The sequence below is a fragment of the Catharus ustulatus genome, chromosome 7 (assembly GCF_009819885.2).
Source record: "Catharus ustulatus isolate bCatUst1 chromosome 7, bCatUst1.pri.v2, whole genome shotgun sequence".
NCBI classification, from domain to species: Eukaryota; Metazoa; Chordata; class Aves; order Passeriformes; family Turdidae; genus Catharus; species Catharus ustulatus.
Genome location: NC_046227.1, coordinates 33,858,575 through 33,878,260, shown reverse-complemented (window position 1 = coordinate 33,878,260; position 19,686 = coordinate 33,858,575). Strand labels below are relative to the sequence as shown.

Below are 19,686 nucleotides of genomic sequence, written 5' to 3'. Positions count from 1 at the left end.
AAATACAGATGAGATCTATCTAAATACTTCATCCGAATGGAGCCTTCCCAGTCCTGACTAATGGCTTGGGAGCCGGCAGAGGGCACCCGAGATGTGTCCATTGGCCACAGGTCCCGGAACGCCGAGCGCAAAAATCGCAATTTCGGCACCACAGAAAGTGCCACTCCTCAGCATTAAACACACGCACAGCAGCGTCTGACTGTTTTCCATCCACGAAACTTTTCGGATTTAAATTCTAGTACGGCTAAATCCTAATATATTTTATTCTGTTCGTTCTGCATTAAACAGGATATCAAACGGTGGCACTAAAATGACGTCGGGGCAATCCCAAGCAGAAGTGCGGGCTGGGCAGAGAAAGGATCGAAGGCATCCCCAAGAAGAAGGATGATCTAAAGGTCGAGATGAGCCAGCAATGAGCTCTGGCAGAACAAAAATTGTCCCGTGTCCTGGGCTGCCTCAAAAGCAGCGTGGGCAGCGGGTTGAGCTGGGGATCCTTGCACTCTGTGACACCTCACCTGCAGCACCACATCAGCTCTGTGGAACCAAGGCACAGAGCACATGGACCTGTTGGAGAGGTCACAAAGATGCTCTGAGAACTGGAGCAGCTCTGCTCTGAGCCAGGCTGGCAGAGCTGAGGGTGTGTGGTCTGGGCTTTAGGAGAGCTCAGAGCCCCTGCCAGCGCCTAAAGGGGATCCAGGAGAGCTGCAGAGGGACTGGATAAGGATTGGAGTGACAGGAGAAGGGAGAATGGCTTCAGACTGACAGAGAGCAGAGTTAGAGCAGAGATTAGGAAAAAATTGTTCCCTGTGAGGGTGGTGATGCCCTGGCACAGGGTGCCCAGAGAAGCTGTGGCTGCCCCATCCCTGTAAGCATTCAAGGCCAGGTTAGATGAGGCTTGGAGCAACCTGGGAGAGCAGGAAGTGTCCCTGCCCCAGGCAGGGGACGGAACAAGATGAACTTCAAGGTCTCTTCCAATGCAAATCATTCTGAGAGTATATGATTCTACGAAAAAGAACTTCTGAATACTGTTACAAAAAGTAACTAAATTAATTCCATTATAATACATTGACTCAGTGACCATCACTATTTGTTTTCTCTGAATCTTTGAATGCACTGCAATGAACTCATTTTAAATTGCCCCTTTTCTAAGGAGATTCTTTTGCTATAGATAAAGCATTTTGTCTAAACTGAAATGAGTGATTGTGACTTATGGCTCATCACATGCTCATGATACTTTTTACAAGATACCTTGCAGCAGAGCTAGGAAGGGAAGCAGTGGGATGTAACCAAACAACCACAATCACTACCTGGTAAAATCATGGCTGCATTCATGTATCATAAGAGGGATTGCAAAGGTGTTTCCACTGACAAAGATTTTAGCAGTCGAACATACTAGGGTTGTCAAAATGCAACCTGAACAGAGACCTAGTTGAGAAGATGAGGCCGAGAATTAAGAAGAAAGTAATCAACAAATGGAAGGCAGTGTTTGGAAACTGAAACCACTACTTGCACTTCAGCCCAGTGGCAGAGAGCTCACATATCACACCATGGAATTACTGATGAGCAAACAAACACAGGCACTGCCAGGCCTGACAGAGGTGCACCTGCTGTGGTGGCACTGCTTCAGCCCTGACACGGGTGTCCCTGCTGTGGTGGCACTGATTCAGCCGTGACACAGGTGTCCCTGCTGTGGTGGCACTGCTTCAGCCACACCTGACACAGGTGTCCCTGCTGTGGTGGCACTCCTTCAGCCCTGACACACCTGACACAGGTGTCCCTGCTGTGGTGGCACTGCTTCAGCCCTGACACAGGTGTCCCTGCTGTGGTGGCACTGCTTCAGCCCAGGCTGTGTGTGTGGCAGATGTGCCAAACCTGGGTCACCATTCCACCCAGCCTCCTGCAACCAAACTTTTATTCCCCCACCTCGATGTTGCCACTTTACATGGTTGTCACTCCAGCAGCTCAAAAACACAGGGACAACTGCTTTAGCCTGCTCACACTATCTCAACAATGGATTTGGCGAGTATTCATTAAGCTATGTTATTAAATGGATCTGACCCCAGTGACTTCTTAGGAGATGGGTCCTGCAGCCCTCGGGGCTCCCCACACATGGGCCACCATCACCCCGGCCCTGCCCCACACAAGGAGCCCACTGGAAAATGGCCCTGTGCTGTGCCTGTCCGAGTGCACACCGGCCAGGGGACAGGCGTGTGGGGTATAGAGCGAGCACAGTGTCCCTGGAACAGCCTCAGTGTCCCCGGGACAGCCTCAGTGTCCCCATGGTGGGCTCAGTGGCCCCATGGTGGGCTCAGTGGCCCCGGGCCGTCCCCACCGTGTCTGCTCCCAGCTGCAAAGCAGAAACACGTCGGGTTTCCCCACAAGGGCCGCGGCTGCCCAGCCCTCAGTGGGTACCGGGGGGTAGATCCCCCCAAAGAACGGAGCTGTGACAGAGCGCCCTACAGAGCCAGGACCGGGGGATGCCGTCGAGTCTCTTCACCTGCCTGTGCTTCCCCACAGCGGCGGGGCCGAGCAGCCCAGCTCGGCTGGCAGAGGCGCACCCAGGCTCGGCGGGGCGGCCGCGGGCGGAGGAGGGGCCGCCGCCTCTTTAAACTTGCCGTGAGGGCCGGGCCGCCCCGCCCGGGGCAGCGGGGTCCGCTCAGCGCCCGGCGGGGACGCGCCGCCCCCAGCACCGCTCCCCTCGCTGCGGGTCCCTCCAGCACGGAGGGCGGCGAGCGGCGGGCCCGGCCGCGGGCTGTGAGGGGGCCCCGCCGTGCCCCGCGGGGGGAGCCGGGCAGCGCCGCCGCCTCCCGCCCGCCTCAGCCCGCCTCCCGCCCGCCATGGCCGCCCGCCGAGCCGAGCGGCGCCGAGCCGAGCGCCGCGGCAGTGCCGGGCTCTGGCCGCTGCCTGGCAGCGCCCCGTGAGCGGGGACAGCGGGCGGCGTGTCCCTGCGCTCGGTCCTGCCCCCCGTCCTCCTCCCGGAGCGGCGATGAGCGAGACCCGCGCCGGGGGAGTCGCCGCCTAGACCGGCAGCCAGGATGGTGCCCCTGCAGCCCCTGCCCCTCGTCGTGGTCCAGGGCGTCCTCCAGCTCGTAAGTCTCCATCCCCGCGGCCCCCGGACTCTCACGGGGGGCTTGGGGGACACCGGTGCCTTCCTCCGGGGAGCGCGGCGGGCGCGGTTCCTTTTGGAGCCCCAAACCTCCCTCGCACAGCCCCTAACATATTCTTGGTTTTCTCTTTTTCTTTATTTTTTATTTCTATTTTTTTTTCTAATTTTATTTTAACGGTTTGCCTGTGCTCGCCCCGTTTGGGGATGCGGGACGCTGGCGTTCCCCAGCACCGCGCGGCCCCGGGGGCCGGGATGCGCCGGGAGCCGCCGGGAGCTGGAGAATACCGGGGGCAGGGATGAGGGATGTGTGTGAGAGTGTGTGTGTGTGTGCCGAGCATCGCCGAGACTGCCCGCTCCCGGAAAGTTTTCTGCTGGCCCCAAACGCCTTTTTTTCCGCGTGTAAGACATAGCTGGGTGTGCAGGTAGAGCCACTTGCGCTCGGGGAGCTGCCCCGTTAGTTTCGGCTTGCTGCAGCGACACACCCCAGGTGGTTCCTTAATTTTTGTCACAAAACTGTGGGACACGCCGGCGTTGTGCTGAATATTCCTCTGCATGCGGTGGGGGAATGCGGGGACTGACGTGGATGGCAAGGTGAGATGCGGACTGCGAAATTCCGAGCTGCGAAGGGAGGGAGGCGAAGCGAGGAGCTCAACTTCTCCCCCGCCCAGCGCCTCGTCCGTGGGGCGCTGGTACAAATGGACTGATGCTCGTGTCGTAAAGAGGGAAAAAAAAAAAGTATTTGCAGAAGAGTTTGGCCATCTTCACTTTTGTTTCAAAAAGATTTTAACTGCACTTGCTGTTTTGGGGGGAGTTTTGGTGTTACTCTCATAAATCCCTCTGCTGCAAAAGTTATGCCTCTCTTTCCCAGCTGCCTTGGACGTGAAAGTTTGTCACGAAGTAGTCAATAGGGAGTGTGTAATAAACCTTGAAGGGATTAAATACCCTCCTTAAGAACTGGAGTCTAGTATTACAGCGTGAGGTGATTGATTAGTTTTTGAGGAAGCTTATGTCAAATTCTAATCCGGTTTTGGATTGTGCTTGTCGTGTAATGTTTTTTGCTCCAGCACTTTATCATAGCAATGAAGTAGCGAGCTGCAGCCCTGCGATAAGGCGCGCATTTCTTTCACACTCCCATCCTTTTGGACAATAAAAGGCTGTTTACGTTCTTCACATTCTTGCAGCCCAGTTTCCAACTAAACAACGCGCAGGGGTGAGAGATGGGAAAGGAGAGCAGCAAATGGATTACTAAGTTGCTGAGCTGAAGGGAACTAAATAAAAAGTCCTTCCTCACACCTACAACCTCTCTCACTCACTCACATCCTCCTTTTTTTTTTTTCTTTTTTTTTTTAAGAGCTACCGAAGGGATCATTTGAAACTTGTACCATCGGGGATGGGGTTTGTTACGCGATGTTTTATGGATGAAGTTGGGATGTTGCTTGCTGTGAGTGAAGACTGACTAAATGAAGCAAAGTTGCTGCCTTGAATCAGACAAAAAAATCATAAATAGCCACTGCAGGTTCTCAGATGGATGTGGCACTCTGCTCACCCAGGAGGATTCATTCCTGCTTTCTTTAGATACAAACCAACAAAGATTTGGAGTCAATTAGTTTTATAGCTTATGTAAGTTAGTTAAAATAATAAAGTATAGTAAAATGAGAATGTGTGAGATTTTTGAGGCATTTTAGGTGTACCTTTTAATGCTAACCTACTACTAGAAAGTTGTGTAAATGCATTTTGGCATGCTCTTACCAGACCATCTAATTAAAGTTACATCTTGTTATAAATTAGGAAATATCTGATGTTGTTGGCAATGCACTGAATGCAAGTCTGCTATTCTTTGTTCTCTGGCCAGAATTTGGAGGGACTGGTGGCTTCCTGAAATCTGATTAGCAGATTTAGAAGGGAGGCATTGGTGTTACCGATTCTTGACTTTCTCTTTTTTAATCAAAAATCAATGTGGATAATATTAATAATAAAGTGAAGGCTCAGCATTTCAGAAAAAAAAATAAATCCTGGGTTTCAGTGATGCAATATAGCAGCATTTTAGTAAGCCAGAAATGCTAGCATCAAACCCTTCCTGAGGCAGTCTTAATTTTTTATAAAATCAGAGGTGTTAGAATGGGGAATATTTTGGCACTGCCTTTCAGTGAAGGGAGACATGCTTTTTATTTCAATAGATTGAACTTCAAATGCTGTCTTTCAGATATCAAAGTGTGCTGCCTACTTACTTACTTCTTAAAGATGCATAAATTAGGATGAAATCCATGTGAAACTTCACAAATTTGAGGAGATTATGGCAGTGTCTCACTGAATTTCTGAAGGCAGTATTAGGTGATTCTTTTTATGCTGTGTCTGACATTGTTCAGTCAGAAGTTCGTGTTTAATACTTTAAATTCAGCATATATGTATTTTATAGCATGTTTCTAGATTATTATTTGGATTAATAGATAGGGTAGCAGTATGCAGCAATAGCACATACATATTTCCTAAAATATTTTGCATATTTGGATATATTAAGCAGTAAGGAAGGCTGCTGTTGAGTCAGGTTAAGGTGCAAGCTTGCTCCTGTATAAATACATTAATTTTTAAAGCCAGTTTTACCTTCTGTTGACAATATGGAGCAAAACAACAATTTGCAATGCACAGTCTGTGTATGTCTGGGCTGTTATTGATAAGAAGATGAAAAATTGCTGTGTTGTGTTATCATTAATAGGTGTGCTTGCTTTACTATTAATTTTCAGTAAGCTTTTCCAGTTGTCACATAATTGCTGAATGCCCTGTTAGTTATCTCTTTGGAAGTAATGGAGTTCTACACGTTGAGAATTAAGTAAGTGAAGCATTAGGATAATGCAGTTTATAGAATCCCTGCTAGTGTTTTGTTAAGTCAGCTTTAAGTACCTCTGAGGAGGCAGGAAGGGTTTCTATTTCCCTGCAAATATGAGTTGTCATTTTAAAGAATTCTTGTTGGAGCAAAAAAAGCTGCCACTATCCCTTTGTCTAGGCAAGGTGTAGCTGCACACACACACTCCCAGGCAGGACCTGTGCTTCTGCAGGGTAATCAGGCACTGAAACTCTTGGTTTATTCTTTCATCTCTGTGGTCTGAAATTAAGAAAGGATCACAGCAGCATTTTCCAGTGCTTATGGCCAAAGTTACTTCAGTGTTCTATCAATAAACTCTCTTTAATGTTGGCATTGGGCAGAGTTGTTACTGCATTAGAAATCTAGGAATCAATCATTTTACAAACCCTTAAAAGCAGTTGATTTTTTTTTTCCCCAGCACTGTTTATATTGATGAGAAATAATTAGGAAAAAAAATATTATTGTTAATTTTTTTCTCCACCAAGTTTGAAATACAGCATTTGACACGAGTGAAATTCAATGACAGATTGTTTGTCTTGGAGTTTCAAGGGCTGAAATTAATTATAACCAAAACCATTTTTGACAATAAACAAAATTTTTACAGAGGTTTGGTTTTTGTTTGTTCTTTAACAGAATTTAAGGTTCTTAGCAACTTGAGCTGAAAGAATATTTGCTATATATAGTACAAGATACCACTTCATAAGAAGAAATATCTTAAAAGCTGAGCTAAAGCTGCCTTTCCATTTAAAATATGCATATCCTATGAGGTGTAGAAAAACAGAGATCTGTTCCTTCTGGCCACTTTAATTTTGTCTCCATAGCCTTGCAAATGTGGTCCAGGTAGCATGCCCTTGCAGAGAGAATCAGAAACAGGCACCAAGCAAGACTCTCAGCTCCATTTCAGAAAGGTAAATGCTTCCCTCTGGTCATCTTGACGTGCAGAGATGAAATTCTATCCTCCCCTTAATTTCAGAGAGAACTTTGTCATAAAATGTATTGGACCCAACCTTACATTTGGCTTCTTCTGGTATTTTTTTTTAATGCTGCAGGCGTTACAAACCTTGTATAATAAAGTAATGTGGGTAACCCAAGAATTGCAGGTAATTTGAAGACACATCAACTAAGTGCTGGTTCCAGCAGATTGAGAATTTATTGCCCTGAATAAGGAGTTGTGTATGGGGCCAGGTTCAATTTATAGGAGGTTCACAACTCTGCCTCTCCTTACATCACATCTTTTGACCCAGTTCCATGAAACTGGTTCCATGATCTTTTGTCAGTTTATTTGTAGGTTGATGGGGCACAGAAAGATTACAGATCCTGTTTAAAATCTGTACAGCAAGAGTTCTGACTGATGTCCAGTAGGCCACAAGATTCCCCAGGCACCCCCAGCACAGGGCAGGTAAAATCCAGGTCTCAAACTTTGCATCTGTAACATGCAAAGAGCTTTTCTGCCATTGTAAAACATTCTGAGAGATGTCAGAGCTGTGCTGGAAGTGTAACAGACAGGGAAGTGAAATGGAAATATTGGTGAAGCCCCAGTGTTAAATTAGGATTCTCTCATCACTCGCACCCTTCTGGTTTTCCTCCTGCACTTTGGTTTCTGCAAGAAGGGAACTCCAGAGTGGGAGTTGAAAGGGAGCAACAGAAACCACTCACTGACCTGGACAGTAGGAGCATCAGAGTAATGCAACTCTGCCCTAGGTACACCAAATTCCTCCTATACTGTTGGAATTTTTACACTTAAACAATACTTTACAAACACAACTCCACAAGCAAGAGCTGCTTGGGAAATCTGCACTGTCGTGCCAGCGAGTTGCTTGTGGTCTGTGGGTGAGGTGTTGACCTTTATTTGGTCCAGGTATTCAATAAGACTCAGTAATTCTTATTAGCACTTCTGATAAAGGGTTGCAGTAAGGAAAGCTCAGTGCTACTCTGTGCTGTTTTAAGAAAAAGGCTGTGATTCCATAGGTGGGGATTGCATCTTTTTTGGAAACAGAGTGAGCTGTTCAGTGCTCAGGGAAGCCTGTAGCTTTGGATCTTTCACACCTGCTTGTCAGTGTATCAAAACCAGAGACTGAGATGGAAAAATAAGGGTGTTTTTGGGGTTTGTGCAACGAATTTAGCAGGACAGTCCGTTTGCTCCGCTAATCTTTGTATCCTGATTTTTGCCCACTTCAACACACCGCTTCACTATAGCGTTTTAAAGCACAAACACTGGCTGATCAAATCTAGATCAAATCTACCAGAACTGGAAAACAGGATGGTGGAAGTTCCCATTCACGTGGCTGTTATAAATTCATCCTGAACTTGACTTCCAAAAACGCCTTATTTTGAGGCAGCCTTTCACTTGGAATCTTAGATGTGTTTGTTTATTTCTTCATCCTTCCATTCACTCAGTTCCCCACTGGGTTTGTAGCTAGAGTCTGTGTAGTGTGTTTAGGTACTTAAAGGATCAAGCAGAATGAAAATAAGGGATGGTCCTGCTAGGCAGTTTCTGCTTCCAGCAGAGCATCACTAATATGAAGTAAGTCCTGTCTGCAGGTCAGGACTTGGAAAACAATTCTAATTCCTTTCCTGTCAGGAATCTCCTTGTGGGCTGGTGTTCTGTGTCAGCTCTGAGCTCAGGTGCAGTTAACAGAGAGCTTCAAGGAAGCAAATTAGGAGTGGGGAGGAAATGAAGGGCTATGAAGTTGGGTCAGCAGTTAAAACTGAGTAGTTTTGTCTTTGCAGCAGGGATGTCAGTGCTGGTGTGATGCTCTGCTCTCCCTGGAATGGCAGTGCTTACTGTAAATATAGAATTGGAACAATTGACTATAATCTAAGGTAGATTTAAAGAGCTGTAGTTCTTGAGATGGGTTTTCTCTTTGTTCCAAATGATTGGTAGTAATAGAAGCTATTATTAGCTGGGAAGTGAAAATGAAAGAATAGGGAGAAATAAAAAAATAAAGAATCTAACATCTCTAAAATCAAGTTTTATGTGCATTGGGGCCAATTATGGTTATTGTATCATTACAGTACAGATTTGAGGCTACTCCAAAAGCCCTCATTCTGCTTCTCCTCCAGATCCAGCATGTTTGGTTTTATGTTTATGTTTATGATCAGTTGCAAATTTCTTGACATTATAGTACTTGTTTTAGATGATATTTCTAATATCATCAATCACCAGCATAAACACAACCTTAATTTCATCTTATTTTAACCATTATCTAGGAAAATAAAACACTGTGCATGGAAGTGCTCCTATATTTGTTCTGCTGTTGAGTAGATTTAAGGGGTTTTAATGGAGAAGGAGCTGGCTGTGCTTGAGGCTGACCTGGAGGAAAAAAAGCCCTGGGACTTTGCTGAGGGAATAAGAGAGAGAGAAAGATGATGGATGTAAAACAGCCCCGTGGGCAGGTGGTTACTGCAGGCAGAAAGGACAGACAGACTGACAGTGACCAGGAACACTCCCACAGTAACAGAGTTCTACTTGTGTGTGAGACCCAGGTGGGTGAAATATCCGACCTTGAAGTTTTTTGTCCTTCAGTGCTGCCTGTCTCTCTTCTCCTTGCAGCCTGCTTGTTGATTCTGTTGTTCATAATATGTGTTTGGGAAGTTGGAAATCCTGTTCCCAGTGGGAATTTAAGGGTGGGTCTCATTGGCAGTGGTTTGTTCTCAGTTCTTTGGTTGTAGCTGGTACTAGTGTGTGTCTCCACCATTGGGAGTCTAAACCCAGGCAAGGCATTCCCAAGTTGAATTTTCTCCTTGCTCCAGGGAGTCAGGTGGTTCCTAGAAGAAATCTTCTGAAATTATAGTACAGGAATAAGCACATAACAGTGATTTTTTAGTGCACTGTAATTGGAGTTCGTGGCACTTCATAGTCAAGATGTGTTACATGTGTGTCAGTATTATTTTGGGAAACTAAAGAAATAAAACAGAGCCTAGAGGCAAATTTCTCACCTTCACCCCAGTAAACCAGAGGAATATTCTGCATGACTGACTGTCCTTCCCTGGCCCATCTCCATACAAAGGCAAAGAGCTGCTGAATCTGATCTTAACTGGCTGACAACAGGCATTTTTGGAGTGATGGAATTTGGATCAAGTGGATCAAGGCAGGAGTGAAGCCTGGTCCTTCAGTTTCTCGAGCAGAGTGCCTGTGTTGTTTTCCACTCATTAAACTAACAAAATGCTAATCAGCTTTGTGGAAAGATTCTCAGGAGATAATGTTACTGTGGCACCACTGACTTACTGGGTGTGTTAGCCTGGGCCACTTTAGGTGGTTGAAACACCTCAGTCTTTTTTGAAGCCGATTTAATTTTGCTCATTGGCCACTTTCAGTTCTGTCACCATTTGAGGCAAAGAAAAGACCAGTGCTAAACTTGTGGGGCTGGGACAAATCCTGTGGTGCAGCTGCTGTTGTGTGCCAGCCTCTGCTGCACCCTCTGCTGAGCTGCTGTGTCGATTCCCAGGCATTGAATTACCCTTCCAGTGCTGGAAGCATCCATTTTTGAGTTAATTCTGAGTCAAACTGCACTGTCTTGTGTGCTGAATGACAAATCCATCAGTCTTCTTTGCCTTCCCCTGGCTTGGGTCTGCTCACTGCTGTGAAGAAGTTTCTGGCCCTCCAGGGAGCTTTTCTAAGCTGCATTCTGCTGTGAGCTGCCTGCTTGTTCCCTCTGTTTCTCTCTCCCTCTGTATTCCATGTTCCCAAAGGTTCTTTTTCAAAGCAGAGGATGCTCAGTTCCTCTGGGAGAACCAGCAGCTTCCTTGCTTTCCTCTTTTTCCTGGAGATGCCCCAGCAGCTTCCTTGCTTTCCTCTTTTTCCTGGAGATGCCCCTGGATCCAAAGTACAGCATCCCAAGAGCAGGTAGAAGGACTGCCTTCCTTTATACTGCTCAGCTTCAGTTTTTAAAATTTAAATATTTTAAAAAATATTTTTAGAAATATTTTATTAATTTATTTTGCAGGAAACAAATTGTTAGAGCTTCCTTTCCAGAATCTGTGAGTGGTCATCTGTTCATCCCTTGCTGAGGCTTCTGTCCAAGCTCTCTGGTAGCAAATCAATCCAAGGGTTTATCAGCTTTGGGTCCTAGGTTGTATAATGTATTTCCAGAGTGTTTCCATTTCCAGTTGTCCATTTTAGTCACAATTCCAAGTCTGTGTGGATATCCTCTTTTAAAGCACATGACTGGAATATGATGTGAGGATTGGTTTTTAAGGAGCAAGTTTTATGGAATTGTAAATGTAGATTCTGCCCTAAAAAACATTTGTTTCTAAAAATCTATTTTTTCTCCTCTTTGTAGGGACACTGTCTGCCTGTGAAGGTCTTGTGTCAGTGAGCTGTGTTGTGTAAAACTTAGATCCAGACCAAAGATCAACAAACTGCATTTCTACCACATTACTTTCCCAGGGCAAAGAAGGTTTTTAGGTTTTTTTATGCTTTCTCTCCTTCCCCCTAGAACCCATAATCCCAGATTTTTTTTTTTTTTACATCAGTTTTAGTGAAGTCACAGTTAATGCCTTTCCTTAAAATTCTTAAAGAGTGGGAAAGACATTCTCATCCATCTCACTATACAAGTCTTTTCTTATTTTTCTTCTGACTAGAATTCAGTATCCATTTTCTAGCACCAAGCTAAGCTAGCTTAAAATAATACCAGTGTGTTGAGTGTCTGACAGAGGAATAAATGCATTGTTGAGTTAGGACCTATTTGATTTAAATTAAATAAAATGTCTCTAAATGTAAGGATGAACAAACATGACATACCTCATACTCAGATCCATTTTATGGTGTTCACCCCATAATCCTTTTATTCAGACACGTGTGACCTATGTGTTATCAGCTATGGGCAGCCTAATGCTGCTCTAACCAGGGAATTTAAACTCCATCTTTTATTCAACAAAACCTTTTTGTGGGTATTGGATGGGATGTTTTACTCTGCTTGCATAGACTGAGGGTTCAGTGTTGCTGTTTTTAATACTTGATGTTGAACAATGGAGGAAAGAATGAATTTAAAACAGCAAACTTTGTATTTATGCTGACTAAGGACACCATTCTGCAGAAATTTGCCTTCTGGTGAGTTTGCAATATTCTTTCAATGAACAGCACAGTTATTTTTGGTGGAATAATAGGATTAATATGGGGACAAACATAAATAGCTATTGTATCTTTCTTGTGTTTTTGATGGATTGGATTGTCTTGTCCATCCAGAGTAGCTACTAGATTTATTTTTAATTTTTTTTTTAATAATGCCAGTAACTGTGAGGGAGATGGAACTTTATTCTGTTAAGATTTTTGAAACTGTAGTCCTGATAATACAACTCAGTGGTCACTGACTGACTTGTCCTACACCAGTGAAATCCTTCTGTGCTTTCAGGGAGTACTGAGATAAACTCAGTCTGTGATCAGTTATTAATAAAGCCTGCTGAACATGTGCCCTGTGTCCCTATTCCTGTCTCATCCACTACAATTATCTAACAGAAATTAAATTATCCTTGGGATCAACAGCTGTGATCCAACTGAAGTGCACAGAATGGCTGAACAGTTCTTTCAGTGATGGGCAACAGCATCACAAGAAGCTTGATTTTCTTAGGAAATGGGCTAAAATAGTATTTGAAAGCCAAAACACACCTGCATTGCAATCAGAAGTTCACCAGGATTTCCTGGGTGGCCACATTTTGGTGTTTTGGACAGACATGTAGAAGCTGAAAAAGAGCTTTTAATTTTTCCTTAGCTGTAATAGAAACATGGACTGTTGTATAATTCATTTGGTTCTGACTCCTCATAGTACTCACCTGGAAAAGGACCTAGTGATCAATTTGAGCGGGGCAAGAAAACCTAAATAAATTCAGTTGGTTTGTTTGGGTTATTTCCCTTGATTCTTCAATTTGAGGATAGCATCTTGGCTAAATGTGGTCGGGAGTTTTCTACACACACTTCTGGAAAATTCAGTCATTAAAAGATAATACAGAGGTTATGGATATCATGACTTTGAATTAAACACCTGCAGATTGTGTGTGGTACCTGAGAATGAGATTCAGCCTGCTCCCCACACAGAAGGAAAGGTCCAGAACAGGGATTGCAGGGATGCCTGTTCCCACTTGGATTAGCAGACTTTTAAAAGGTAGCTGAGTGGCTTAAGGTAGAACAGCTTGTAATGACTGATGGGCAAGCAGGTGGCATCTCCAGTCTCTCTACACAAATAAGTCAGTGCTTATCCCCTGGTTAGGATGGCAGAAGGGAAAATGAGCTTGGATCTCTCAGGACAGTATCGAATTTATCAGGGGAGACAGTATTCTACAGCAGAGTGCTCAGTCCCTGCCCTCAGCAGGACTGAAACCTGCTTGGATCTACCTTCAAGAGACACAATAGGTACCAATGTGTGTTCATCTATTTTGGTGGGAGATGAAATATGTACAAATTCAGTGAGAGCAGCAAAGTGACTTTTCCTGCACCTACCTGAGGATGTTCCTGCTCCTGCAAAGAGACACTAGAAAATAAAACATGGTAGAACCATCTCTGCAGGCATTTTTTTCCTCTTTTTCGCAACCTTAGTCAAAGGTGTGTGAAAACCCATCCTGGACTGGATCCTTCAACACAAGGGAAGGAAGGAATGGCTGGGAGAGCCCATCCATGGATTAGCAGCATGGGTGCTTGGTGAGGTGTGCTCTTAAACAAACTAAAGGGAACTTGCAGTCTTAAAATGTAAGGGCCACTTGGTCATGTGTTTCACTGTGTGATTTTAGAAATTATAGATTTAGGCACCAATTATGAAGCTGGGGAAGAACTGCATTTGCTATCTGTCAGACTCTCCCTGCTTTTGTTGTTCTCCTTATCAGATGGATACCTGGAAAACTACCCAATACCTTCCTGTGGTGTAGAATTGCTGGTGCTAAACACTTCCTAGTATTCTTCCTTAATGTTTTTTTAGAAAGTCCCATGATAATCCCTAGGAAATCTCACAGCTGATGGTATTATATTGTCTAATTTTTTCCTAGTACTGTGCACAAAGTTTTCTTAATTCCTTGCCTTTATGCTTAGCTATCTTCTTTTCTCTCACTCTTGAGACACTGTTCAGGCTGCATTATTTGCCTGTTCCTAGGCACCTTTTCCTCAAAGATCTGCAACATTAGCACTGTGAGTCACAGCAAGTTTTGCCTTTTCATTAATCTTTTCTTCTGTTTCTGAGTGTTTGGAGTAATTTACTTTTTTTTCCCCCTTCCTCTTTCCTGTTGTTTTCATAGAACATCTTACTGGAAAGATATGTGCTGACCCAATTTGCTTAGACGGTATCTTTTAACACTAATACATGTTAAAAGTCTTGGAGAATATGGCAATTTCTCAGATTTAGAAAATGGGCTAGATTCAGAAGGAAGACATTATATTCCGAATAATTCTCTTGGAATATTTTTTCTACTTCAAATTGTGATGCCTTCACTGCCAATTTTTTTTAATGGGCATGTGATGAGGACAGGTTGGGTTTTTCCTGGACATCTTCAGCCAGCCCATGAGGACGGGGCACTGTGTGTGCTCTGTGGATATTCTGAAGATGTGAACTACGTGACTGGATTAGCACCATGCATGAGCTCACAGGCACAGCCACAGAAAAAGATGAATACAGATGGGAGGTTTTGGTCAGCTCAGAGCTTAGGGAGAACATTCTTGTATCTCCCAGAAACAGTACCAGTGTCTCCAGTGAAGCATTTCCACTGCAAGCTCTTCAGAGGTGTCAGTGCTCTGAGTAAAATTGATAGTGCCTGAAAAGAAAAATACCAGCAGGAAATACAGATAAACAGATTGTACACCTAAATGTTTTTTTTGCTCAGTCCTTAATTTCCTATTAAAGAAATATCCCATGAATTCCCAAGGGACACATTTCTTTGCAAGCAGTGACAACCTTTGTAGCTGTCAGTGTGTAAGAAAAGCTTCTGTTGAAAGATGCTATTAAAGAATCGTGTTCTGTTGATATAAACCTGATATTGCTTCAAATTTCCTATTACTGAAAGAAATACATTTAGAGTAGTCTGTAAAATAGTCCTTTTGCCTGGAACCACCACCTTTTCTCATACAAGTCATCATCTTTAATAGATAAGCTTTCCATTAAGAGCTGGAGAAGGTGCTAGTTTTTTCTTTTAGCAGTTAGAAATAAGAACAATAAATGTGTGGGGGAAATGCATCAATTTGGTTAGGAACATCAAAGTGTGTTCCTATCTGAAATATAGACAAATCAGTTCAGAGAAGGCTCCAAGTGTAGAATTATTGACCCTGGAGGATAAGATATAGAATAACCTTCCTAGGCTGTACTTTGTCAATTTTAAGTAGCGTTTGCAAGGTGAATCGTTTAACGCTCTCATCCCCCCTCAGCAAAATATTAATAGTAGATTGCATCACAGCTTTTCCTGAAAGTTTTTTCCCTTTATAAATTACACTGCTGTAAAAGTATATTAATGTTCTCTATATCTATTAATCTTCTGTAAGATAATATGAATAAATCCAAGTGATTGATGTAACTCATAAAAGCCCATAATTGTCTCTTTCTTTCTGATCTGGTTGCTAATTTCATGATGTGGTCTCAATTGGTTGAGCCCTCTGTGTGGTGTGTCAGAATCCTGAAAGCAGTGGGGTCTGCAGGTACTACATCCAAGTGAAGGGTAAAAGATTAAACCAGGAGATCACAGGGCTAAAATAATTTCTAAAATCTCCTTAAATATAAATATCATAAATTAACTTTTGACACAATTCTTCTTTTACATCATGCTAAGTCTGTGTCCATGATATTTTGAAAGCAACCAGGCAAAAAAAGAATTCTGTTTCATTCAAAATGCTTTTGAGCCATCTATTCAAGAAATGCTCTGTCTTTCTGACAACTCAAATAGGAAGCAGAAGCAGTCCTGGATGCATTGCCAAGCAAGGAAGAACATCTCCTCCTGTGACATATTCAGTATGCATAGATAAAGCACATCCTAGGAAGTTAGCAGTCCTTTAAGTTTACCACACAATACAAATATGACTTGTTTCAAGAAATGTGTACATTAGAAACAAGAGGGAAAATTGCTAAATTCAATTAAATGCTGCCAATCAAAACCTAGAATTCATATAATCACCTTTGGTCCAACATCAACAACTGTCAACAATATATTTTGAAAATAACTTCTTAATGAAATCTGAAGCAAACAAGATTGTTGAAATCATCTTTGGGAAGATTAGTTTCCAGGGGGAGTTATTTTGTTATACTGTGATTTCCAGTAACTGCGTCAAATCTCTTCAGTAGTGACAGTGATTATGGGCAGAGTGATTCAAAGTCCATCTGTGAATTCAGTCTCCAGTCTTACAGGAGATCACCACCCCCCTTGCTCCTGATGTCTGCTTAGAGTGTGACTCATTAAGCACTGCCCTCTGAGCCTCAGTCCAGCTGCTTTTCACTCAATGTCCCCTCATCAAGGCAGCAACATCCCAGCTTGGAGGCAGAAGTGCTTGGGAGGCTGTGTCAAAAACCTGGACAAAGTAAGTGATGTTCCTCTGCTTCCTCATCCTCAGATCTTTCTTGATAAATATTTGGCAACCAGTTGAGTCAGTCATGGTAAATTTAGTAAATCCATGGTAAATCTATGCTGTCTCTTCCCAGTCATCATCTTCCCCTTCCTTACCACGTCAGACTTTAGAAAGGATGTGCTCCATGATTTCCCAGGGGGCTGAAGTGAGTCTGAGCAGCTGGTGATCTCCAGATTGTTTTTAGCCTTTTTGAAAACAGTTGCTGTATTTGGGGTCTTCCTGGCTGTCAGGGCCCTCTCCCAGTCTTCAGAATCTTTCAAATCTGGTAGTGAACAGCCTCACAATGACATCAGCTGGTTCTTTCAGCACACTAGAATGACACCCACTCTCTGGGCCATGTTTGGATTCAGATTGCTCAGGGGACCCCAATTCCCTGCTCTCTCTGACTGATAGTTGGGAATAGAATAAAATTTCACAGGACTTGAATCAGTTGTGTAAGACCAAATGGATTCCTTGGAGTTCAATATGATTTCACTGAGACAGGCACCGTTGGTTTTGTTTAGTGATGGATGCTGACTCATTAAGCCAAAATTTGAATAATTATCTGCAAAGGAATAGTTTTCATTCACAATTTTGTCTCTCATTTAGCTGGAAGGACATGGATGATTCACTTCATGTCTGTTTAGGAGATATAAGCAGGTCTTGAGTTTGATTTTCCAATATCCACAGAGAATTGCCCACAGAGGCAAGGAAATTTCCTTGTGGACAGGGATGCCAGGGTGGGGCAGAAATGGGCACTTGGTGACTTTTGGAGCAGTCCTGTAAGAGCTGCTTCATTCCCCACCTTTCTCTACAGTGTCAGTTGGGGTGGGATACTGTTCTACATTAGCACTGGATGAGATTGAGCAAACATCTGGGGAACAGCATTAGTGTGGGTTAACCCCATTTTTTTCTGATTGAAAATTCAAAAATGGTTTTCTTAAAACACTGATTATTAAATTATTTGTTGTATTACATGTTAGCAATGCTAACAGATACATAAGTAACACATGCTTAAGGCAGGACTAGGAAGATGTATGATTCTTTGTAAATCTCATCTTTCTGAATTCAGTCAGAATTTTATGGAGAGCAAACTCCAGCCTGGTCTTTGACTCAGACAAACTTTTGCTCCTGCAAAAACGATTCACATTTTTAATGTTAGTTTGTGTCCTACACATTGAGGGATTTTAGAAAAATAATTTGAGAAATTCTAGCTAGGCAAATGAACCTCAAAGCAGTTATAACACCTGAAAAATTTATCAAATGTAGGGATATTTTTTAGCTACAGAAAGAAATTATCATTAACCACAGTCAAGCACTTGCAGCTTTCTGCCATAGAGAAACTTCATTCTCCCTTCAGTCTGTGAGCTGATGTAGTGACAAGCTGCAGAGAGATGACAGATTCCACTAAGGATTTGGAGTCTGAACACCTGTGCAGTGTCATGCATTTAAAAATAGAATGTGACAGCAAAACACATCAACCTTCTAATGTCCAAATGGAAACCACGGGGTTTTTTTTCTTCAGCTTTTATCCAGAGAAATCACTTTAAATCATCACTGGCCAAGTGAAAATACAAAGCAAGGCTGTTTTATTGTGGTCCAAAATGAACAGGAACAAGTCAGAATGGTAAGCACAGGTGCACAGAAAATATTCATTAATGCCCATTTCTTTCTCCTCAGGGCTGTTGTGCATCTCTGAGTGTGCAGGTTATTAATGGTCCAGAGCAATTTCTTCAGGAAACCCTCAGAGGTGGGTTAGGAGAGCCAAAGCTGCTTTGCATACCTTGACTTCTGCCTGAGTCACTCCTTCCAATGAAGGCATCAGAGAAAACAACCAACACTTTTTTTTGTTTCCTGTAATCTTCTCTCTGGGAGAAAAAAAAGCGTTAACCAAGGGCAAAAAAATAAAAGAGGCTTGCTTGATTGCAGGGTTAGGTGTGTGCATTCTGCTCTCCTCTGGAGGAGCCTGTGTCACTGGCAGTGTTGGAAGGGAACATCTCTGGTGCCCATCTCCCTTAATAGTATCCTTGGAACGTTAATCAAATCAAAAGCACATAATTTTTTTTATTTTTTTTTACAGAGGGAAAGAAGTTTCCCAGTCTGTCAGAGCCTGTGAGCTCTCTGCCAGGCTGCTCTGCTCTAAGGTTGAATCCATCCCATTTTCCCACTACATGATGTTAACCTCTTAGCAAGTGCTCTTTCTTCAGCAAAACCTTTGTTTTCAGAGATCAGATGGGTTTTTTTCATCTTGGGAACAATAATTTTGAGAATGGTTTTGGCCTCTTTTCTATTGCAATCTTATTAGCTGTGTTTTGGGACAAGATTTTTATGTGATTGTATGACAGGGAATTAAAGAGGGTCCATATTTAGCTCTTCTGTGCTCTCATTTATGGATGAGAAAGACAGAAATCTACTTTAAACTCAGACAAGAATTAGCATTTTGAATGACAAAAGCTATCACACATGAATGGGTTGCTTCTTAAAATCAACGAAATAAATTAGACTCCCTGTTTAGGAGCATCTGGCACCCTTAGAACCTAGTTCATATAATGATGTCTCTGTTTGTTAAAAAGAATTATGTAACAATATGCTTGATTTATTTCAAGATGATTGGCTTAGCAACTTAATTGGACTATGCAGTATACCAGAGCACAAAAAAAATAATTTAATCAGCTCCTTTGTTTGTGGATGACTGCAAGCACTGCACATAGGCTCAGCTCCTTTAGAGGTGAGCAGCCTTTTGATCCTGTGAGGAACCCACCCTTGTCAGCTCCCACAGAAACCATGCTCACAGCCAGGGAACAGCAGCCCCATGCTGGTGTTCAGGTGTTGTCCAAGCCCACAGAAACCTTCCTTGGAATCCAAGGAATGCTCTGTGACTCCTGCAGGCTCAGGAGCCTTCCGGGAGAAACAGCAAGGCAAAAATGTGCCTTGAAGAATAAAACTCCTTTTCTCCCTCTGTGGCCTCTATTTTCTCTTGGGCTGATATTCCACCTTCCAGCTCCCAAATACTATTAACATCTCCCAGAAAACTAGCATGCTGGATCCAGGTTTTATATTCATCCTGGTGCAAAGTTTTATGTCCTTTGTTTCCAGGGTTACTACTCATACATGAAAAACAGGCATTTGCAACACCTTCATGAGGTCACCACCTCCCAACTGAGACAGAACAGTACTATTATTATTATTATTATTATTATTATTGTTATCATT

At 43.3% G+C, this 19,686-nt stretch overlaps 1 protein-coding gene across 1 annotated transcript in view; it reads left to right on the top strand.

Annotated features, from left to right (window-relative positions):
- The first annotated feature begins 2,879 nt into the window (after positions 1 to 2,879).
- The window catches only part of NXPH2 (neurexophilin 2), a 34,434-nt gene continuing 17,627 nt past the window's right edge, over positions 2,880 to 19,686 (top strand). The window contains exon 1 of the mRNA XM_033065323.2: positions 2,880 to 3,089. Within this exon, the coding sequence (XP_032921214.1) occupies positions 3,036 to 3,089 (54 nt within the window). The 5' untranslated portion in view covers positions 2,880 to 3,035. The remainder of the gene's footprint in view (positions 3,090 to 19,686) is intronic.